This window comes from Lissotriton helveticus, chromosome 4_1, assembly GCF_964261635.1.
Source record: "Lissotriton helveticus chromosome 4_1, aLisHel1.1, whole genome shotgun sequence".
Classification (NCBI taxonomy): domain Eukaryota; kingdom Metazoa; phylum Chordata; class Amphibia; order Caudata; family Salamandridae; genus Lissotriton; species Lissotriton helveticus.
Genome location: NC_136063.1, coordinates 420,268,704 through 420,291,485, shown reverse-complemented (window position 1 = coordinate 420,291,485; position 22,782 = coordinate 420,268,704). Strand labels below are relative to the sequence as shown.

The following is a 22,782-nucleotide window of genomic DNA, read 5'->3' as shown; positions in this document are numbered from 1 at the left end:
TTAAAGTAGTGGGTCCCATTGTTCAAAAATAGGAATTATCTGTGAATTGTTTGCTAATTAATGCCTAACATTTCCAAATCACACGATTTTTACTCTGGGATCTCAAAAACTATATGCATTGTTACCTAATGTATGCTGTAGTGGTCTTATCCTATAGACGTTTGTCAGTGTATTAAGTGGTTCTTCCATTAAACTGTTTCATAGGTCTGATGAGTGTTACTGAAATATGCATTGCCTAATTTAAATATATTTGCGCCCAAATCACACTCCTCGTATTGATTTTTTATTGCTTTTTATGACATACTTGGTTTGAAGGGTAGTCTTAAATGTAGTCTTGGTCGATATTGTCAGTTTTGCTTTATAATCCGTATAAGACTAATAGTATACATATGCAGACATGTTGCTAAGTAATCAAAAGACGAATTTCCTTAATATTTCCTCTATGCTGCCAGATAGAGTTCTTTTTTTAATTGACATGTGTCAATGAATTGAGTTACATATGAAAGTGTGAAAGGAAAAAGGAAGTATCTATGCCTCCAAAGATGTTTAAGAATTATCGATAACAATGTGAATGCTGATTTATTCCACATTGTTTAGCTAAAAAGAACTTAGGAACTTCAAGTTACATAGAAAACTACCAAATGACCAGAATTCTAGCAAAGATCAGGCATGGATTGAATAACAGATACTGCTTATAAATCCTTTCAATCCGTTCTTATACCTATTTGTCCATTAAATTCGTTTTCGTATTGTGGCTCTACCCATTGTATACATGATGTGCAGCTTCAAGTTAAAGAACAGTGACCATTTTGCTGTGAGACATTTTTTAAAACATAGCTGGAAAGAATATAAAAGTTGAACCTTCAGTAGAATGCAATATTGTATACCTTCATTAGGGATACACACATTTTGGACTTAATATGTCATTTTGTAATAGTACATGTTTTCTTTTCAAACTGCACTTTTAATATGGAGTATTTGCCAGTTTAAAAAATAAATAAATAAAAATACTCATCATGCAAAAATGTATTGGACCTTGAACAATACATACTTTTGGAGGCCAGTGCACAATAATTACTTTTAGCTGGACATAAGTTAAAAATGCTCGTATTATTAAGTTAAAAATTCTTATATAGTGCGAATAGCTAACCAATTGGGGTTTCCAGCACTTTTAGCAATAGATAGTTTCTCCCAGCTCAGGTGGTTCAAAACAGCCAAATCTTTAGTTGTCTACGAAAAGTGGGCAAGGAGGTGCAAAATCTCCGGTGTACTGCAGAGCATTCCAGAGCTTAGGGCTGAGGAATGTAAATGCACGACCTGCCATGCGAGTAAGTTTCTTCTTAGGGAAAGTGCAGAAGGAGAGGTTGCTGAAATGCAGATAGCGAATGAGCTGATACGGTTTTATCAGATCATTTATATGGCGGGAGGTGATTCTTGCCCCAGCTTTGAAGACAAAGCCTTAAATTGGACTCGTTTCTCAACCCCTAACCAATAAAGCTCACGGCCAAGGGAAGTAACAGAGGCAAATTTTGGTTCCAATGAATCAGCGTTGCAGCCACCTTCTGCACCACTTGCATGCATCTCCTGGACGCTTTGTTAGCCCCCAGATTGAGAATGTTACTGTAATCCAGTCGAGATAGAAGGAGAGCCTGGATGACAGTTCTTTGAGCAGATATGGGGAGAATCCAGATGAATTTCCGTATCCATTTCAAAATTGTGAAGCCGGTCCCAGATTCCTTAGCCTACCTATGGCGTCATGGAGTGCTTATTGTCCACCAAGAAGCCTTGGTTCTTGACTTTGAGAGCAGGAGTGGGAATATCACCCAAAGTCCCTGGCCAATGCTGTGGTCCCCAGAGTCACAGGTTCTTTCCCAAGGATCAACAGCTCTGTTTTTTCACCATTCATTTTCAGCGAGTTGTTGTTCATCCATGAGGCTGCTTGAGCCAAGCACGGTTCAAAGGTAAAGGAGTTCCTGAGCGGATGATAATGAAAAGATGATTTGGGTATCATCAGCATAGGAAAATAGATTAAGACTATAAATCATTAAGCGATGCATGTTATGATTATGCTGCACAGCTGCAATGTGCTTAGCCATAAAACTTGTTATAGAAGGTGAATAGCCGCTATCTCCTGAATTAGCTTTTAGACGGATAGTAGGAAGTATTCCTCTGTGTCACCTGAATGGACCTTATTAGACCAGAAGGACGCCTACAGTATTGACTACTGGTTTTGGAAATCAGGCGGGTGTTCGGAATTTGTAATCCTGTTCCTTGAGTTTCCAACTTTCTACAAATGCCATCATCATATGCTACTGTGTTTGACTCATGGTCCAATTCTAAAAAGGGCAAGGTAATCCTTTAAACCTTTCCTTTTTTAAGACTGAAATTGTGAAGCATATCTTTAGCCACCATTCTTGCATCATACCAGCATAAAACACTTTCAAATGGTGAAAAACACCAACCACGCTCAGTTGACGGAGAAAAACTACTTAGCTAATATCCCTCATAACTTGAGCCTTGTTTTGCGGTTGTGTTTCCGCTCTTCCAGCCTATCTTTAATTGTTCATGTATCATTTATTGTCTTTCCATAAACTACTATTGATAGACTAACAACTGACATTAACATTGAAAGACTAACAACTGACAGAATACAATGACTATATTACAGTGGGATAAGGGCTAGTGGTGTCACTCCAGGAGCTCCCTGTTATCATTTTATTTGACTATTTTATTATGTTAAATAACAGTGACAAGAAACTCATTCGGGTCATTATCTAAGCAGGAAAAACCTTTCTTTCTGATTCAGTCATATTTGAAGGCTTACAACTAGATTTCCTTGAATCAAAAAAATTGGTGTCCTCAGCTTCATGATTGGAAACATCTGTAAAATGTTCCTCAGTAAGGTGAGATTAATGAAAGATGACAGAGTGTCAGCATCTGTGCTACCATTCTTTAAAGTGCAAAGCAGCCCTTGGTTAGGTCTAGCTACTGGCTGAAAGATGAGGATTAATCTAGGCAGAAGATTGCTCTGTTGGCTCAAGGTGTGGGAAACCGAAGGGTTCATTAAGTGGGAATTCCACTGATCGGTTTGCGAACACTAAGGCACAGTTTCTGTATTTAATTTGATAATAGTCATTTCAATGAAAATACTCTTATTAGATCTTGGTAGAGTAGTTGTGGTGATAGTTAAATTTCATGCCTTAGTTTTCGTGACCACTACTGTGTATATTATATATGCAATAAATTATTCAACCTCAAAATATGGACTTGTTAAATTCATACCACCTTTGTTTTATTTTAATAACAAAATCTTCATCAATCTCTGCTTTTGCCACAAAAACAGTGCTTCCTATTTTTGAACTTTTTTTGCACATATATATGCACCATTTTTATGGGAACCCTGTGAAGAGCTATGCTTATACAGTTGTGCTGTTTCTTTTGTATGTTGGTCAGTAGAAGTAACGTTTTAAAAAGGGAGTGGGAAATTTAGAAAATATATATTTTTTAAATTGAATTGCTTAGGATGTACCATATTGTATACCCTTGTAGAATGCACACTCTGCATTAAGATTTCGTCCTTATTTCTTTCTGTCAAAACAGACAACCTCAAAGCTTCTAGAAGGCTCACACCAACAACATGGTTTCCTCTCTCTGACTTACACGAAGGCTGTAACCAGAAACGTCCGCCACAAGCTCACATCCAGAAATGAAAGAAATTCTCGAACATTTCTGAAATTGTGTGAAGGACAAAATGATGGCTCTCCTCATTTTCTCCATGAGATCCTTCTTTCTGCTCAGGCCTTCGATATAGTTTTGTGTTTCCCTCTACTAAACGCAATTTCTAGTATATTTGAAGCTCAGCTGCCAAGGAGCCAAAAAGAGAAACGACAATCATCTGGTCAACCCATGCGGTCCCACACCCTGACATCACGCAATTTGCCTCTCATCTACATCAGCACGAGCGTGATCCGGGTCTTCTTTCCTAATGCGGTGGAGAAGCAGCACAGCACAGCAGGTATGCACACCGCCTGGTGGTAATGTGTTAGTGATCTGAAACATTTGCCATTCTGGTTTTTCTTTTATTCTTATCCATAATATGTGTGTTTGTGTGTGTATATGTATGTATATATATATATATCCTTTAACCCCTTGCATGCTGATGACGGCCCCCATCTGTCATGCACTACAGTGCTCGTGTGCTGATGACGGCTGGGGGCCGTCATGACCGCACCCGCGCTGAAATCTTCAGCACAGGAGCAGAATCGCGGCAGCATGGAAGGGGTTAAGATAAGATTGGTATTGTATTTGGGAACACATGAGGTACCACAGCCAATTATTGTATTAAGAGGAATGAAAAAGGTGGAGGTGGTGTCTCTAAAAGTGACGTTTTCTCTAAAGGGGATAGGAGCACTAGCAAAATTATTCCCAAGAGGAGTGGCCTATAAAATTAAGCATCTAGCTTAAAACATGCTAAAATCGGGTATCATGCCATCTAACCAGTATATCGGTGCTTCTTTTAGTTTGTGGTAATTACATCCAGACATATACCACAACAAGGGACCTGCGCCTAAATATGCCAGCACTTATTGAATGTGACAGCGCTTGTTAGCAGCATTAAAATAAATGAGGGACAACAGTGATTGCAAATGTACAGACTTTACTTAGACTATGATTTAAAGTTGTGTTTTAAATTCTGATCCATTCGCGAAAGGATGTTGCAGACAGTTCTGATTTCTGAGTTGTGCATCAGTTACCACATTCTGTAAATTTATCCTGACAAATTCCACTAGAAGAATGCTGAGGGAAACTATCAGGATAAAATGCTAAGACATGAATACAAAACATGCTGTAATCAGTGTGGTATACAAAAAATATGATCGATTGAATGGTTGAATTTATCTCAGCCACTGGTAATTACTCAGGCCACCTCCAAGTCCCTCGTTATTTTGCACACCATGCCACCTCAGTTTGCCCAGCCATAAGCAAATCAGTCCCAAGCTTGCTCCAGTGGAAAAAATCTGGCCCAAACTGCCAGGCCACATCCTCCCTGAGCCGGAACCTATCACAAACCATGATGGGATTCACCCTTACTAGGGCTTATCAGTCAGGTGTAGCTTGGTCCCAATGGCAGAGTGTGTATGGGACCCACATTTGGGCATACCTGTCCCACCTAGTGTGTCACACTAAGTATACAAAAAAGTGATGGATAGAAATAGTGATTTCACATTAGGCCTAATTCTGAGGCAGGAAACTCAAGGGAACTTCATTATGTTATCCATTCAATACCTTACATCAGGGTAGTACTAATTATTATGTTGGCTGATTATCACCTACATTGTACCTAACTTGGAACCCTGTCCTTGGTCTCCAAATCTGTTTTTTTTGGTGCTTTTGTCATGAGGATATCGATATAAGTACATAACTTACAATATGCAGTTTGTGACCAACATTTCCAACTATCTTACACATTTTTCTGCCTCTTATTACCTCATAGCCTCTGATAAATCCCCACTTCTATTTTTGCCCTGACAATACAGTTACAAATTAAAAACAAAGTTGAGTTTGTGTATGTGATAGAGAGAGAGGGGCAAGACCCATCTATTCTGTCCATCTGAAAGAAACACGTTAGTTAGATTCCTTACCTTAGAATAACCCCCAGACGTCAGACTGGATCCGGAAAGTTTTCGTCAGCAGTAACCGTGCGGGCTCGTCTGCGGCTCCGCGTCCGTCGTTGGCGTCGTGATCGCCGGGATGACGTCGCCGGAGTACTTAGACGCCGTCCTCGCACGCTGACATCAGTTCTTCTTTTTTCCGCACCAGCAAGCGCAGATCCGGGAAGAGCGTACCCCTAGTCATTTTTTGACTAACTTTTGGACATTTTTTGTCTATCTTTTTCGAGTCTACATCGACTCCTGGTGCCAATGGGGATGCCCGGTTTCAAGCAGTGTGACGCCTGTCACCGACTGATGTCGGTTATCGACCTCCACCGCCGGTGTCTCTACTGTTTAGGGGCCGACGACGACAACAAGTCGTGCCCCAACTGCTGGGCCTTGACGTCGAAGGCTAAGCGGGAGCGTTCCTGTAAGCTGCTCGAGATCCGGCAGTCGGCTCCGAGGTCCCGGTCGAGGAGGAAGTCGAGGGACCGGTCGCGGAGCCATCACCGTTCGTCGGGATCCAAGTCCTCGCTCTCCGGTAAGTCGAGGCATGGCAAAAAGAAGTCGAAGAAACACAATCGTTCTTCGACCTCCCCTCGCCGGTGAGCGACTCGGCCGAGGGTTCAGGTGGCGCCACCCTCGCGGCTTCGGCGGAGCCCGCGCAGTCGCATCCAGCCCCACACCCTCTGGTCCCTGGGCTCAATGCGACTCCGTAGCAGATTCGAGACTTCCTCGTGGCCATGAGGACTCTCTTTCCGCCGTCGGGCCCTGCCGGCGCGTCTTCGGGCCCCGCTGGTCCGACTGGGGGTCCTAGCCCTGTGTTGCCGGCGGCTTCAGCCACGGCACCGCTGGCGACTTCGGTCCCGGCCCCGCAGGACCCCGCAGGACCCCGTGGGATCCAGGCCTGGATCCCGGTCGACCTCACGATTTTGCTGGCGCTGACCCCCTCAGAACCACCACCGGCGCCGCACTCGGGCGACGCCGTTCCCGGTTTCAGCCCCGGCCCGAGCTCAGCGTCGGACCAGTGCCAATCTGCGCAGTCTCCGATGCCGACTGGTGAGTTGTTCACCTACGCCCCGGCACTGTCATTTCTGCCTGTTTATCAGGACACGGATGATGGGTAGGACTGGGAGGGGTCCAAGGACCCTCTGGCACTGCAGTGCCAGTTAAGTCAGGACTGGGCAGATGAGCTAGGGGAGGCCAGTGGTCTAGACACTTCGCCTGACGCTGAAATTCTCTCTCCTCCTTCCGTGGCTACGGAGAAGGGAGCTACTTATGCTGTGGTGCTGCGCAAGGCAGCCAAGGCCTTGGGCCTTGAGCTCCCTTCAGCAGCCTTGAGGACTAACCTCCTCACCGAGGTGCTTCAACCGCCAGTAAGCTCTTCGGAGCCTCTGCTGCAGTTTAATGAGGCCCTCACTGACGTTCTGATGGGCACTTGGTCCAAGCCCACCACAGTCCCTCCTGTGGATCGGAACGTGGCCCAGGCGCCACCGGCCAGCTCCGGGCGACCCCTGCTTTCTGTCCACCCACCCCACCCCTGAGAGTCTGGTTATCCAGGCCTCCACGTCCCAAACTGTCTTCCTGACCGCACCACCATACCGGGAATCCAAAAGGCTGGAAAAGTTTGGCAAGAAACTGTTTTCCTCCCTCAGTCTAGGGTTGCAAAGCATTAATACCGCATGTCTTTTGGACCGTTACACCTACTCCCTGTGGGATACGGTGGCTGACGTGCTGCCCCAGTGTCCGGAGGAGGCCAGGACACAGGTTGCCTGGGCTTTTGCTGAGGGGCGGGATGCAGCACAGTACTCCATCCAATGTGGACTTGACACCACGGACTCGCTGGGTAGAGCGATGGCAACGACGGTGGCGATTCGTCGCCACGCCTGGCTTATGTCCGCGAACTTTTCAGAGGATGTCCAGAGCACTCTCATGGACATGCCTTTTGATGGCCGTTGCCTCTTTGGTGACAAAGCAGATAGCGCGCTGAAGCGCTTTGAGGACTCCTGGACTATGGCCAAGTCCTTAGGCCTGTCGGTCCAGCGCCAGCAAACTTCTGCTTTTGGCTCCTTTCGTGGCCAAGGAAGGGGCACCCCGCACGTTCATCCAGCCACAAGCCCCAGAACCAACCTAAACGCGGTCGCGGACGTGCATTCCGCCGTGGCGGAGCAGGGGGACAGAGAGCCGGTCAGTCCACATCCGCTCCCGCAGCATCTGCCTCAAAGCCTTCCTAGTCCGAGCTTTCAGGCCCATTCCACGCCAGTGGGAGGCAGAGTTCGCCATCACCTGCTCCACTGGCATACCATCACTTCGGACAGGTGGGTGCTGCAAATCGTCCAAAGGGGCTGCTCCCTCCCCTTCTCGACGACCCCTCCAGCCATGCCACCGCAGTACCACCGCATGTCGGGGGATCACTTGCAACTTCTGCAGGAGGAGGTTACGGCCCTCTTGGCCAAGGGGGCCATCAAGTGCGTTCCTGGCCCAGAAGTAGGGCGGGGTGTTACTCTCACTACTTTCTGGTTCCCAAGAAGGGCAGGGGGGGGGCCTCCGCCCTATCTTGGACCTCAGGAGCATCAACCTCTTCCTCCGGAAGGAGAGGTTCAAGATGCTGGCTTTAGCTCAGGTTCTGGCTGCCCTCGACCCTGGAGACTGGATGGTAGTGTTGGACTTGCAGGACACTTATTTCCATATTTCCGTACTGCCGGCCCATCGGCGTTACCCGCGGTTCACGGTGGGCCATGAGCACTTTCAGTTTACCGTGCTCCCATTCGGCATCACCAGTGCCCCTCAGGTGTTCACCAAAGTGATGGCGGTGGTCGCAGCTCATCTGCGCAGATCAGGGGTTCCAGACTTCCCCTATCTCGACGACTGGTTGTTAAAGGCAGACTCACCCCAAACATTCGTCTCCCATCTCCAGACTACGGCCGACCTCCTGCATTCGCTGCGGTTCTCCATCAATGTGCCGAAGTCACACCTGAGTCCCTTTCAAAAGAAGTTCTTCATCGGAGCGGTTCTGGACTCGGCGCAGTTTCGGGTTTATCCTCCCGAGCAGAGGGTTTGTGATATTCAGGCTCTGATTCCGATCTTTCAGCCTTTATCCCGAGTTTCGGTCAGGGTGGCCCTACGGCTGCTGGGTCTGATGGCCTCCTGCATCCTGTTGGTACATCACGCCAGGTGGTGGATGCGGGCTCTGCAGTGGAACCTGAAGTTCCAGTGGGCACAACATCAGGGCACCCTGTCCGACCACGTCCTGATATCGGAGGGCACTGCGAGACAGTTACATTGATGGCTCACGGACCGTGATTGGGTCAGTGGCAGATCCTTCTCCCTGCCCCAACCGGGATCAGAGGCCTCTGGTCTCTGGCGGAGTCCCGGCTCTATATCAACCTTCTGGAGATGCCGGCGATCCGACTTGCACTGAAGGCATTCCTTCCCTTTCTCCAGGGAAGTGTAGTGCAGGTGTTCACGGACAACACCATCGTCATGTGGTATTGCAACAAACAGGGCGGGGTGGGGTCGTGGACCCTTTGTCTGGAGGCTCTCCGCCTCTGGAACATCAGGGCATCACCCTGGTGGTTCAACACCTGGCAGGTTCTCTGAACGCCAGGGCAGACGAACTCAGCTGTCGGTGCATGATGGATCATGAGTGGTGTCTGAACTCGGACCTGGCGCAAGGTCTATTTCAGCAGTGGGGAGAGCCTTGGTTAGATCTATTCGCCACCGAAGAGAACGCGCAATGTCATCAGTTTTGCGCGCTGGAGTTTCCAAGGCGGCACTCGCTCGGAGACGCTTTTTGTCGCAAGTAGAGCTGAAGAAGATCAGGCGCTACTGGGCCCAAGTCATCCTGGTGGCTCCGGATTGGGCACAAAGATACTGGTATCCCGAGTTACTCAGTCTGTCAATCGATCCCCCGATCGGACTGCCTCTTCGGGAGGATCTTCTGTCGCAGCAGCAGGGGACGGTCCTCTACCCGAACCTGTCCAGCCTCCACCTACATGCGTGGTGATTGAGCGGCGACAGTTGATGCCATTTGACTTGCCTCCTGAAGTCTGTGATGTCATTCTGGCAGCCAGGCGTCCCTCCACAAAAACGGTGTATGCCTGCAGGTGGAACAAATTTGTGGCATGGTGCACAGCAAAGGCTGTGGATCCCCTTTCCACCCCTCTTTCTGAGGTTCTCCTCTTTCTTATTTCCCTGACCCAGGAGGGCTCTGCTCTGGGCACCATCAAGGGATATCTTTCAGCTGTTTCAGCCTTCTTGAGGCTTCCTGATCAGCCTTCTCTTTTCAAGTCCCCTGTTGTAAATAGATTCTTGAAAGGCATTACTCACATGTTTCCTCCTGTTCCCTTCATAATGCCTCAGTGGGACTTGAATCTGGTGTTAACCTATCTGATGTGTGCTCCCTTTGAGCCACTCCATAACTGTCCTCTTCGTCCTCTGACTCTCAAGACTGCTTTCCTGGTTGCCATCATCTCTGCTAGAAGAGTGTGTGAGCTCCAGGTTCTTCTTCCAAGCCTCCTTTCTTCTCTGTCCATCTGGACAAAGTTGTTCTGAGGACTCGTCCTTCTTTTCTACCCAAGGTGGTTACTGCCTTTCACCTTGGCCAGCCCATTACCTTGCCCACCTTCTTTCCACCTCCGCATCCTTCAAAAGAGGAAGAGAGGCTCCTCCTTCTGGACCCAAAATGTGCGCTTTCTTTTTACTTGAACCACACACAACAGTTCGGGTGGACGACCAACTTTTTGTTGGCTATGTGGGCGCTAAGAAGGGACGGGCAGTGCACAAATGGACCATCTCTCGGTGGGTTGTTTGGTGCATCAAGGTCTGTTATTCCTTGGCTAAAAAGAATCCTCCTGAGGAGCTGCGCGCCCATTCCACTTGGGCCACGGCGGCTACTACTGCCTTGGGACAGGACATTTGTCAGGCAGCCACGTGGGCCTAGCTGCACACGTTTGCAATGCACAATTGCCTAGACAGCCAAGTCCGGAGAGACTGCTTATTTGACCATTCGGTTCTCCAGGACTTCCTGGTGTGATCTTGGTTCGCAGAACCACCACCGGGGTTGGTATTGCTGGGGTATCTATTCTAAGGTAAGGAATCTAACTAACGTGTTTCTTTCAGATGCACAAGTTACTTACCTTCGGTAACGATATATCTGTAAGAAACATTATTTAGTGAGATTCCTTACTGCCCCACCCATCCTCCCCGTTCTGCGAACCGATATCTAGGGTTAAGGTCATTCCTTTCAGGGCCCTAGTTTCATGGCACCAGTGTCGATTACTTGCATGGGTCTGCGTTCCTGACGCGGAAAGCTATGTACAGAAAGGACGTCAGCGCGCAGGGGCGGCGTCTAAGTACTCCGGTGACGTCATCCCGGCAATCATGACGCTGACGACGGACGCGGAGACGCAGACAACGACGACCGACGCGCAGGGGTACTGCTGACGAAAACTTTCCAGATCCGGTCTGACGCCTGGGGGTTATTCTAAGGTATGGAATCTAACTATCTAATGTTTCTTACAGATATATCGTTACCGAAGGTAAGTAACTTGTCCATTTTCCTGCAATCATGAGCCCTATCTTTGCTCTTGCTGTATGACAACAACGTAGAGGTTAGCTAAATAGATAATCAACATCATGTATAGATATTGATGATAGACAAACACCAGACTCGCTTGTAGATCAAATTCACTGCCTAAGGTACCCTTATAGAGTATGCTTAGTGGGACGTTTAGAACTTGGTAGACAGTCAGCTGCCCATAGCCTGCGCCACCAAGTCAGGGGAACGTCCACCCAATTTACAGATCCCTACCTGCCTGGCCAGGATTTATGTGCTGTGCATGTAGCCATGGTGGCTGCTCTCTCTTCAGAGCACTGCAGGCTTGCACCATTTTTTAAGTACCCACGTGGCAAGCTTCTTTATATTGAGAAAATACATTTTCAAAGTGGGAATTTGTTTTTCAGTGGAAAACACAGATTCCTGCAATGCAAGGATCTTTCTTCCCCTGTTAAGGGACCATTTTACATTTTCCCTGCTTGCCGGAGGTAGGGAAAATAAGAGATGGTAGCCCCACTCTCAATAGGTTGGGACAACAAAGTTATTTGAGCACTGTGCTGTGACAAGGAACCCTGCCTGATTACCACCTGGACGTTGTTAACATTTACCATCGTGAATGCACAAGGGTGAAGAACAGTGTAATTTGGCTGACAGAGACTATGAGGGATTTGCCATCACTTACCCATATGAAAACGGTGCATTCTGAAAGTTGTATGAGAAAATCAGTCAGGTGACCAGGACCGTTATAAATTTGAAGGCACAGACACTATTGGTGTGATTCCTGCCCGTGATCAAGGCCAAAGGTGCCGAAACTAGTTGGGACAAGATGGAATGCTGTGCTGTGAGCTCGATTAAAAGGCTTTCTCTTTACTGAAATGGACCTCTTACTTGGTGCTTCTTTGTGTGGAATTGCCGGGTTTCTCCGTGCCCGGTTTTAAGAGGCTGCTCTGAAGGGTCGGGGGCTCCCCTACCGGAGGTGTTTTCTTGGATATTAATAGAGGGAGCATGACCCACACGCTGCCATCAGTCCTACGAAGGAAAAGCCAGTGAGGTAAAAATGAAGGCAGCGCTGGAAGGGATTTGGTCGGGGATGACTCCTCTTCCAATCGTTCAGTTTGCAGAAGCGTGGAATGCGAGCAAATGTGTTATTTGAGCACTGTGCTGTGACAAGGAACCCTGCCTTATTACCACTGGGACGTTATTAACATTTACCATCAAGAATCCACAAGGGTGAAGAACAGCGTAATTTGGCTGACCGAGACTATGAGGGATTTGCCACCACTTACCCATATGAAAACGGTGCATTCTGGAAGTTGTATGAGAAAATCAGTCAGGTGACCAGGACCGTTATAAATTTGAAGGCATAGACACTATTGGTGTGATTCCTGCCCGTGATCTAGGCCAAAGGTGCCGAAACTAGTTGGGACAAGATGGAATGCTGTGAGCTCGATTAAAAGGCTTTCTGTTTACTGAAATGGGCCTCTTACTTGGTGCCTCTCTCCGTGCCCGGTTTTAAGAGGCCGCCCTGAAGGGTCGGGGACTCCCCTACCGGAGTTGTTTTCTTGGATATATATATATATATATATATATATACAGCATACAAATTGTCCTGTCGCAGCGGGAGCGCTAGTCAGTCGGTGCCATATATATATATATATATATATATATATATATATATATATTCAGAACTGCCATCCACACTACGAAGAAGGCGACAACCACAAAGGAGAGGTACTTTGGAGAGGCTTCTTTATTGAGGAGATCAGGTCCGGTGGCGGCGAATGCATTTCGGCATTTTGCGCCTTCCTCAGCGCCCTACACCCGACCAAATGTCCCGGTCTGTGCTTCCCGCTGATTTCTAATGCTGGTGTTGCTTGGCTCCTCCCCTATGATCTACAGGCCACCTGTTGTAGTGCTCACGATCATCGTAGTACTCCAACTCCCACAATGCCACATGTTTAGGCAATGTGAGCCGGTGAAAATGGATATATATATACAGCATACAAATTGTCCTGTCGCAGCGGGAGCGCTAGTCAGTCGGTGCCATATATATATATATATATATATATATATATATATATATATATATATATATATATATATATATATATATATATATTCTCACAAATGCCCCAGCTTTGAGAGGTCACACGCACTGCTCCACCATCCGGCTATTCAAAGCAGCCTGCCTTCCAGCTTTTGTTTTACTGTATGTGCTAACGCGTTTCGCGGCTACACGCCGCTTCTTCCTGGGCTTGCAACATCAAAACGCTGAACGCACACCTATAGAATTTTCCTTTTTATTGACATGCTCGCATAGGTGGGCGTTTGCTTACAAGTTCCGTTTCAGGTGCATGATGGACTTTGTAGTCCTGTAGTTGTGAGTTCAGCGTCTAGAAGAAAGTTTTTAGCAAAATGTTAATTCCTTATAGTAAGGTTCAAGGCTTTTCAACATACATACATACATATACATATACATATATATATATATCTATATATATATATATATATCCAATCACCTTCCAAAAAAGAAAGTCTGAGGCCACTTGGGGGGAACACAACGGAGAATCTTTAATGCAGCAAAGCACAATAGCGCGGGTGGGCGTATGCATTTCGGCCGTGTGGCCTCCTCAGCGCCCAGCATGTGATACGGGAGAACAGTGCGCCGCTTAACAGTTCTGCCCCACCATGATCAGGTAAATACTCAGGTTAGCTCCTCCCCCTAGCCGTAATCAGTGTCACCTGCTCGGGTTTCTCCAATGTGGATAGGAACTACTGGTCCCAGCATGCAATGTTCTGCCAGGATATATATATATTCCAAAGTGCCCTGAAAGCATTAGGAGGTCACGCAACAGAGCCTCGCCATACGGCTCCTTAATGCAGTCTGCCTTCCTGCTCTTAATACTTGCAATTGCTACGCGTTTCGAGGAAAGAATCCCCTTCTTCCCGGGCTGCCAGCAATGAAACATCTGAGCCTCGCACTCCTGTAATTTTACAGCTTTAATTAATTACGTCACCGCCCCCCAGTGGGCGTATGCTCAGCGCAGGTTTTGATAGATGCTGGGACATGAAGTCCTGAATGCGAGCGTCACTCTTTACTTGCAGTACGTTCAATTGTTTCATTAAAATTAAAGGCACATTACTTCATCCTATAGTAGGATATATATATCTATCCCTGCCTTCGGATATATATATATATATATCTCCAAGCAATCCAGCTTCCATGGACGAAGGCAGGGACACGAGGTAGTAAAGGTGAGGCAAATATTTATTGCTCAGGTCCACCCTCAACCCCTGAGGTAAGAGAGACGCATTTCTGATGACAAGAATCCTTTGTGTGTGTGTGTGTGTGTGTGTGTGTATATATATGTGTATATATATATATATATATATATATATATATATATATATATATACACACACATACATACATATAGCAGTGCTTAATTTGTAAACAAATGAGTGCCAGGCCTCCGTGATGAGGCCACCGCCGTTTGTACAACACATTGCCAGCACTGCCAATAAGAAAACGTACACAACTGCTAACCATCACACTGCTGCAAGTGTGAGAATTCAGACTGTTCAAGGCCCCAAGCTTTAAAAATGGTTTGGGTTGGCTAGTATTAGTTGTTTTAAAACATGTATTGAATTAATAAATAACTGTTTTTTTGCTCATATTTAAATGAGCAGCTGTTCCAAGTGCCGGTGATGTCAAATAAGTGCTGGTGCTGAGCATACACACACACTCTTTACTTTTCCCCACCCTGTGAGAATTCCTACAAGGCAAAGATCAGGAATTTGCTTAAATAAAACATTCTCTCTCTCTCTCTCTCTCTCTCTCTCTCTCTCTCTCTCTCTCTCTCTCTCTCTCTCTCTCTCTCTCTCTCTCTCTCTCTCTCTCTCTCTCTCTCTCTCTCTCTCTCTCTCTCTCTCTCTCTCTCTCTCTCTCTCTCTCTCTCTCTCTCTCTCTCTCTCTCTCTCTCTCTCTCTCTCTCTCTCTCTCTCTCTCTCCCTCCCTCCCTCCCTCCCTCCCTCCCTCCCTCCCTCCCTCCCTCTCTCTCTCCCCCTCTCCCTCTCTCTCCCCCTCTCCCTCTCCCCCTCTCCCTCTCCCTCTCTCTCTCTCTCTCTCTCCTCCCCCCTCCCTCCCCCCCTCCCTCTCCCTCTCTGTCTCTATCCCTCCCTCCCCCTCCCTCTCTCCCTCCTCTCTCTTCAGACTTTTGAGGCACCTCATAAATGTCAACAACTCTTACCATACAAACCGCCTACAGCTACTAAGACCTCTTTTTTCACAAATGCTATTTCCAGGCCTCCAAATCCTCAACAGTTTTTTTCCCAGACAGTCTCCAATCTCACCAATTTACCCATTCCCCCTCTCAAGTTGTTTGTCACAATTTGGCCTCTGTTTTTTCTATGAGAAGATCCAGGTCATTCATAATTGTATTGCCTATTGTATTGTATACGCTTTTCTGTGACTCCTCTCACAATGATTAAGGAAGAGGATGTTGTCTTCTTTTGCCTACCTTCCTAATGTCAGGCTCCACAGATGATGCATGTCCAAGGAAGGACTCTACAATCCCTATCTGTAGTTATTACACCTTATTTTGCCCTCATCCACAACACCGATTTTCTTTCATCTCTCATTAGACCTAGTGGATGGAGGAAATGGGTTAAAGAAATAAATCTTGGACCCGGTTGGTTGACCTGTTAGGCCCTCTGATGTTCAGGTCTGGTTGCGCCCCTACACCCACCCACATCGAAACTCACACAAACCACCTGTAGGCGGCCCAGTTCACAATATACCTGACTCATATATTGCATGTAAAACATACAGAAACGCAACATCTGGAAAAAGCAAATGCTCTTAGGAAATGTACAAGGAGGTAAGACATGCTTAATGTAAATAAGGACTTTTCCACTGACAAGGATTATCGTAATGGTGTTTGTCATTGTTAATAAATGCGTCATTTTTTTTACCTGTAAAGTTAAAGGCATGATTGTAAGGTCCTACAGGGACCTGTTTCAAAGTACGTTTTTAATTTCTGCCGGGTCCGAGACCTAGCAGGACCCACCACACTTAAGGCCATTCCAAGAATATAACGAGGAAAATACTTCACCCCAATTCAGAAATAGAACAAAACCGTAATATGAACTATCTTACTAACTATCTTGGCCAATAGGAGCTTTCAGATGCACTGCCCCCCTTTCAAATCCTCGCTTAGGAAAGCAAGCCATGGGGTTCCCCAGGGCTCGAGTTTGAGCCCTACCTTGTTCAATATCTATATGGAACCCCTGGCTTGCATAGGTAAAGCTTTGGGGGTGGGCATTGTCAGCTATGCTGATGACACCCAACTGATGTTCAAACTCACGCCCGACCACAGAGAAGATGCCACTAATTTCTCTAACTGTCTATCATCAGTGGCATCATGGATGAACAGCAACTGCCTGCGCCTCAATGGCGATAAAACCGAGCTGGTGGTGGTAGGGAAATCAGTTTCAGCATGGTCACACATGTGGTGGCCTACGGAACTAGGTATCCCACCTTGTCCTGTGGTTTCGGTGCGCAATCTGGGCATTATTCTTGACTCAGATCTCTCCTATAAATCTCAGGTCAGTAAAGTGACAGCCAGGTGCTTCAGCATACTGAAAGTTCTCCGTATGGTTTTAGACCTCCTTCCCATCGAATCCAGAAAGACCATAGTCCACGCCTTGGTGACCCCCCACCTTGATTATGGGAATGCTCTGCTTCTGGGCCTGAGCAAAAAAGGCCTACACCAACTCCAGTGTGCTCAGAATGCCGCCGCTCGCCTTGTGCTCAGACTCCCTCGCAGAGCATCTGGGAAATCCGCTCTGGCTAAACTCCACTGGCTCCCTATTAAGGAGCTAATCAAATTTAAGTCCCTCTGCTTTGTGCATCGGATCGCCCATGGCAAAGGTCCGGACTATTTGAAAAATCTTCTCACTATACATCGCCCCATCAGGAACCTGAGATCATCCGGAACGATGACGTTTAAACTCCCCAAAATCACCAGAGCTAGGATGGGTGGGTGTTCGTTCAGATACCTGGCTTCTAAATGCTGGAACGAACTCCCGCTCGACCTTCGGATGGAACCCTCTGAAACTAGGTTCCGGGGAAAACTTAAAACATTCCTTTTCCCCCCTGCTTAACCCCCCTTCCCTCCTCTGCACCTTTTTGGCTCACTCTCGCTCTTACCTCTGGCGTTCCAGCACTATTTAGTGCGGGGACACACTGTTTTGTGTAGCCAGGCGCATTAAAAATGGTTTTATTATTATTATTATCTGTAGCAATATATTGTTGCAGCTGCATAAACCTATCTAGATATTTATTTTTATTGTAATTATTTTACAACAATTCACTCGATGGTAATAGCACACTGTAAAATATAGCCAAAGAAGTCAATAAACAAGATGCAGCACAAGTTTTAACTCATAAATTTGTGGATGAAAAGGAAACATTTGCAAAGTAAAATTTGCACAAAAAATTGATGCACAGACAAGCAATTGGGGCGATCCTGAGGAACACGTAGAAAAGGGTGGGGGTTAACAGTGCAGGCTTAAATGCAGAAAGAATTTGCACAATAACTCCTCTCCACACTGTTTCTTGAAGTGTAAATAGCTATTTATTAGGACAAGGTTGCAACAGTTAAACTTTAACAACAACCCATAAATGCAAATATATGACTATTATCATAACCATAACTCATTCTCCCCATCCATCCTCAAATCATCACACCTGTTTCACTCCTCCCCTCTCACTCTACAACCTCGTCCATATCCCCATTCTCACCTTCACTTGCCCTCCAAAACATCCTCTCTTGAATTTCTTCCGTTGCTCATTGCATCCCGCACCCCGTCATCAGTCACCTGTGTGACCTTCTCCCCACACCCCCGAGGGGTGGATCCGCCCGTATGTGACTCACCACCCATCCAAAATATCGCTTGACCTAGTGCCCCGCAACATGTCCTAAACTGGCATGCTTGAGCCCTTCCCTGCACCTCTCTCCTATAACCTGTAGGGTGGACTAACTTTTCCTTGCCCTACCCGGTGGTGCTAGGTGTCAGGAAGAGGCCGGATCCTCCTTTCCTGACACCTTAATAGCCCACTCTACTCCCGCCCCTTAACTCCCTCCTTTGAACCCCCTCCCACCTTGTCCTTCCAGCCTGTACGAAGTGCCCTGGGGGAAGACTGGTCTGCGACCCTTGCTTCCCCCGGGGGCCGGCAAAGTCAAACAGCTCTGAGGACTCTGGCAGAAGCACAGACCACAGCGCACGTGGAGTTCCATGGGCAAGGACAGGCCGCAGAGGAGGCCCGAGGAGACATTTCAGGAAATCAAGGCGCAGAATGTGTTTGCTTCTGGTCTCTGTAGAAGCAACAGCAGGCCTCAGTTTTCCAGCCAGGTAGGGACCATGGACCATGACGAGCCCTTTGTAGATGTAGGGACGGTTGAAGGACATGCGAACATGAAGGAATGTGACCTGTGAAGGGAATTCATTGTCGTGAGTAACATCTTTTCTCTGTAGGAGGTAATACTCTGAACCATCTTCTCTTACCAGGAGGTGCTGATGTAGGAGGCACTTTTTCTCATTAGTTATTAGTGTTACAGCGGGTGTGTATACAGTAGCATTTTAGGCCACACATTATCTCAGGGTCATAGGTGTGAATCTCAGTCAAGCTGGCCCAGCATTTCATCCTCCTAAGGCAGATAAAATGAGAAACAATGTTATTCTGTAATGTAAGGTATTGTTGTGTACACTTGTGTATGACTGTAAAGCACTTTGTATAAAAGCTGTTAAAAGTGTCCCCATGGTTCTTTGTATTTGTTGCTGGGTGACCTGACCAGTGGGACCTGACTGCTAACCTAACGTGTCATGTTTACATGTTTAGTTTGCCCTGGAAAGCACTCTACTACTTTGACTTGGAGTAACTAGTTGATTAATTTACTGTACCTTCCTTGATCTTTCCTCACTGCAATACATGTTATGATGCGTACAGTGAATATTTATTTGTGTTAATTGTGTTATCAATTAGACACAAATGAATAGGCAAGAAAATGCAGTGGCTTGCCTAAACCCCTAAAACTTTCAAATTATCCAACGTCCTTAACTGAAACAACTGAACAGGCTTTTGCTTTTTTATCGATTTGAATGTAACAGTACTTTTCTGTGGAGACTGATGTGCTCACTTGTGGATTGCTGAGTAAATCAAAGCACAGTTTCCAGTTTTGATACAACCTAGGGACAGTTTGGGTTTAAGATGTTTTAGGTGGTTGTTGTGTGGAAGTTAATCACCTGGCTTTGTAGCTAGCACTTGGTCTGATTTAGGCCTGGCCCATATACACCGGCCCACCCACAGACTACCTGTATGGCAATTCCAATATTTTATCAACAAACTGAGCCTAACAGTGATCACCAACAGGCGAATTAAAAATTCTAGAAAAAAATCACAGCAATTTCTTCACATTACAACTATTTACTGGCCGTACTGTAACTGAGATCCTTAAATATTGCCTTTTGTTTGCAGTTGTGCACCACATTAAACGAAGGCCCAGATCTCTATACTGGGGTGAATGTATGAATTTGTTCTGCTTTCTGTCCTTCAATTGTTCTTTTTGCATTTGTCACCCCGAGTGGGACGGGTATGCCCAGACGTGGGTCCCGTACTCTCCATGCCACTGGAGTCAAGTTATCCTGGCTGATGAGGGCTGAAAGCCCAAAACCGGTCCTAAGATGCTTGTTTCCAGTCCAGGGAGGACCTGGCCTGGCAGTGCGGGCTGGACTGTTCCCATTAGTTGCAGGGTCAAGACTGATTTGCATATGGCTGGGTCCAAACTGGAATGGCATGGTGAACAAAAAAACAATGGATTTAGGGCCAGATCTGTGTACTGAGGTGAATGTATGACATTGTTCTCCATTCTGTCCATCAATTGTTCTCTTTCCACATTAAAAGAAGGCCTCCTGTGCGGTTTATTTGAGTCAATATGACTCCCTGTGATCCGGTCTTTATTCACCATGTTCATTAGATCTTTATGAAATGAACTCCTTATATAAGTTAGACTTTCAGGAGTATGCAAACATCCAGTGCAACACTCATGGCTGCCCACGTTTACTCCTTCTGAGAGACTGCTCCTTTATGGCAACATAGGTATAATAATACCATTAAGTTTCTGTCATGAACACCCAAGCCATATACCCGGAGCGCTGCCCAAGAGGGCCAGCCAAACAGTTCATGTGCACTTTGGGAGTGGAAACCACTTCTCCCCATCTCTGGTCAGCCCTCCTCATTCTGCACACAGGCTGCATGCAATAGGAAAAATAAAATGACAATAATTATACGTTATATCATTATTGTCATTTCGTTTTTCCTTTTTTGCAGTGGGGCAACACTCCTCCACCTTAGCGGAGGTGCCACCACTGATCCTAGGCCAAGGGCTGGCAAAGCGCAAGATTGCAATAGGATGGCTCTCGCCGATGGTGCCTAAATACACACACTGCATGGGAGACATGACTGAGTGGGTGAATGCGTAGAAAGGATATGCCTAAAACACGCAGAGACATGACTGAGTGGGTGAATGCGTAGAAAGGATATGCCTAAAACACGCAGAGACATGACTGAGTGGGTGAATGCGTAGAAAGGATATGCCTAAAACACGCAGAGACAAACTAGCTGACGATTTGCAGGCTTGGGTGGCAATGCTCTCGTAACTATTGCAACCCCCACCCGATGAGTTGCCACCGGAGGTAAATAGGGGACTGAGAATGCTGGAATAGCAGGGTTACAAAAATAGATGGTGCAAAGACGTATAGCCTATGTTGTGCAACCGCCAGGGCTGGATTTTGCGCTGATGGCGCCCGGTGCAACAATCATTTATGGCGCCGCCACACCCCATGACCGCCTCCTCGGATTCTCACACTACCACCAAGCAAAAGTGCACCTCATATCTCTTTATTTAGTTATTACTAAACACCGCGCCCCCCTCCACAGATCAGCGCCCAGTGCGGCCGCACCAGTCGCACTGCCCTGGTAACCGCTATCAGCAAAACATTTTCATCGCACCTGCCCAGAGATACTGACATCACTGCACTGTACTCATTGAACGTGTTGAGTTTATGTTGAAGCTGGAGGGCGGGGGGCGGGGGGTAATTACGTGCTTTCTCTCCTTGAGACACTGTGACTTACACAACTACGTGAGTACTATTACTGTGATTCTGAAAATGGCAATACAAACGTATACGAAAAGTTACTGTAATAAACACGCATTCAAATCCTATTTGCTTATTCTTAGGCTTGTTCCTGTAAATTGTAGTGACTCGGACCTAGGGGTGTAGAACCTTATACACAATGCAAATATACAAAAAGTTGCCTGCTTTAAGCTCTGCATTTTTTATTAGTGGATCTTTTCGACCTGACATCCATCAAACATGTCACTGTTTCACATATCTTGCTGATCCCAGAATAGTTTAACTTGGAGAGCAGCTACCTGCTTGGATGCTGCCCCATCTTTCCTGTCTGGCCAGCACGAAGAATGTCATCAAGGCACCAGTGGCTGCTACTTTTGTGACCCGAGTCTTAGATTACTTGAGGAAAGTGCAGTGTTTTCCAAAATGTTCAAGGTGGCGTATTTACTATTCTAACTCCATACCTGGAATATTTTCAAAACCGTTAAAAATTCCGCAGGTATTTTAAGAAAGGGTGAAAGTAGTAGTTTTGCCTTGAGTAAAACGCTGTCCTGAGGCGCACCTGAAGGTTAAAATCTAGGAATATCGTTTGGCTATCTTATTTGTTTTTCTACTCCTGCTTCCTGGAACTTGACCCCACATTTGACTTTACTCTCGCTTTGATTATATTTGAAAATGTTGATCCCTTTCTGAAGAATATGCTTGCTATCAGTTAATTCATCTTTGTCTTGTTCTCGAGACCTGATTGTCGTCAATATATTTTTTCTGAATGTGTTTTTTTTATTCTGCTCTTGTGCAGTTGATCAGGTGATAAAAGAAGATACCTTGGTCCTCAAGATCGGATCCGTCTCGATGGCTCCTCAAGCAGACAACCCTCTTAGTAGAACAGTGCTCAGGAGAGACATTTACCAGTAAGTGGGTGTTTATAGGGCAACAATCTGGAGTGGTGGGAAATTTCCATTTTCCTGCAATAGAAGTTAAAACCTGAAACGTTAGTGAGAATATTCTGTTTCGCTTTGAAATGTTCTGCTGAGGTTTTTTTTAATAGATTTTAACATCTGATTGCAAATAAATAAAACATAGAACTGGTGCAAATAATCCTTCAGTTTGGTGCCCACTAGATATAAATCTGTAACATATTCGATAGCATTACTCATAGGCATTCTGTTTATTAAATGCAAGTGAACATCAATGACAACATAGTCCTGACAGCTACTACTAAAATCTTTTCATCTATCCTAAGAATGTACATTCTTTCGTGTACGTGCGCTTCACAAGCCGTTACAGAATGCTGGAGATATTTTTGAGATTTGGTATCTCATATTGTGTGTTCATCTGCTAAGAAATGGGAATGGAGATAAGAGGGACAAGTGCTTCTGG

The 22,782-nt window shown here is 46.2% G+C and overlaps 1 protein-coding gene across 6 annotated transcripts in view; it reads left to right on the top strand.

The window, feature by feature from the left end:
• The window catches only part of VPS13B (vacuolar protein sorting 13 homolog B), a 3,181,000-nt gene that overhangs the window by 1,778,634 nt on the left and 1,379,584 nt on the right, over nucleotides 1-22,782 (top strand). For 4 of the 6 annotated variants that reach the window (XM_078686964.1, XM_078686965.1, XM_078686963.1 and 1 more), the window contains exons 29-30: nucleotides 3,601-4,015; nucleotides 22,202-22,313. In XM_078686964.1, coding sequence (XP_078543090.1) covers nucleotides 3,601-4,015; nucleotides 22,202-22,313 — 527 coding nt within the window. Of the gene's footprint in view, nucleotides 1-3,600; nucleotides 4,016-22,201; nucleotides 22,425-22,782 lie in introns of those variants that run through there. The other 2 variants (XM_078686967.1, XM_078686968.1) reach the window with 2 other exon arrangements.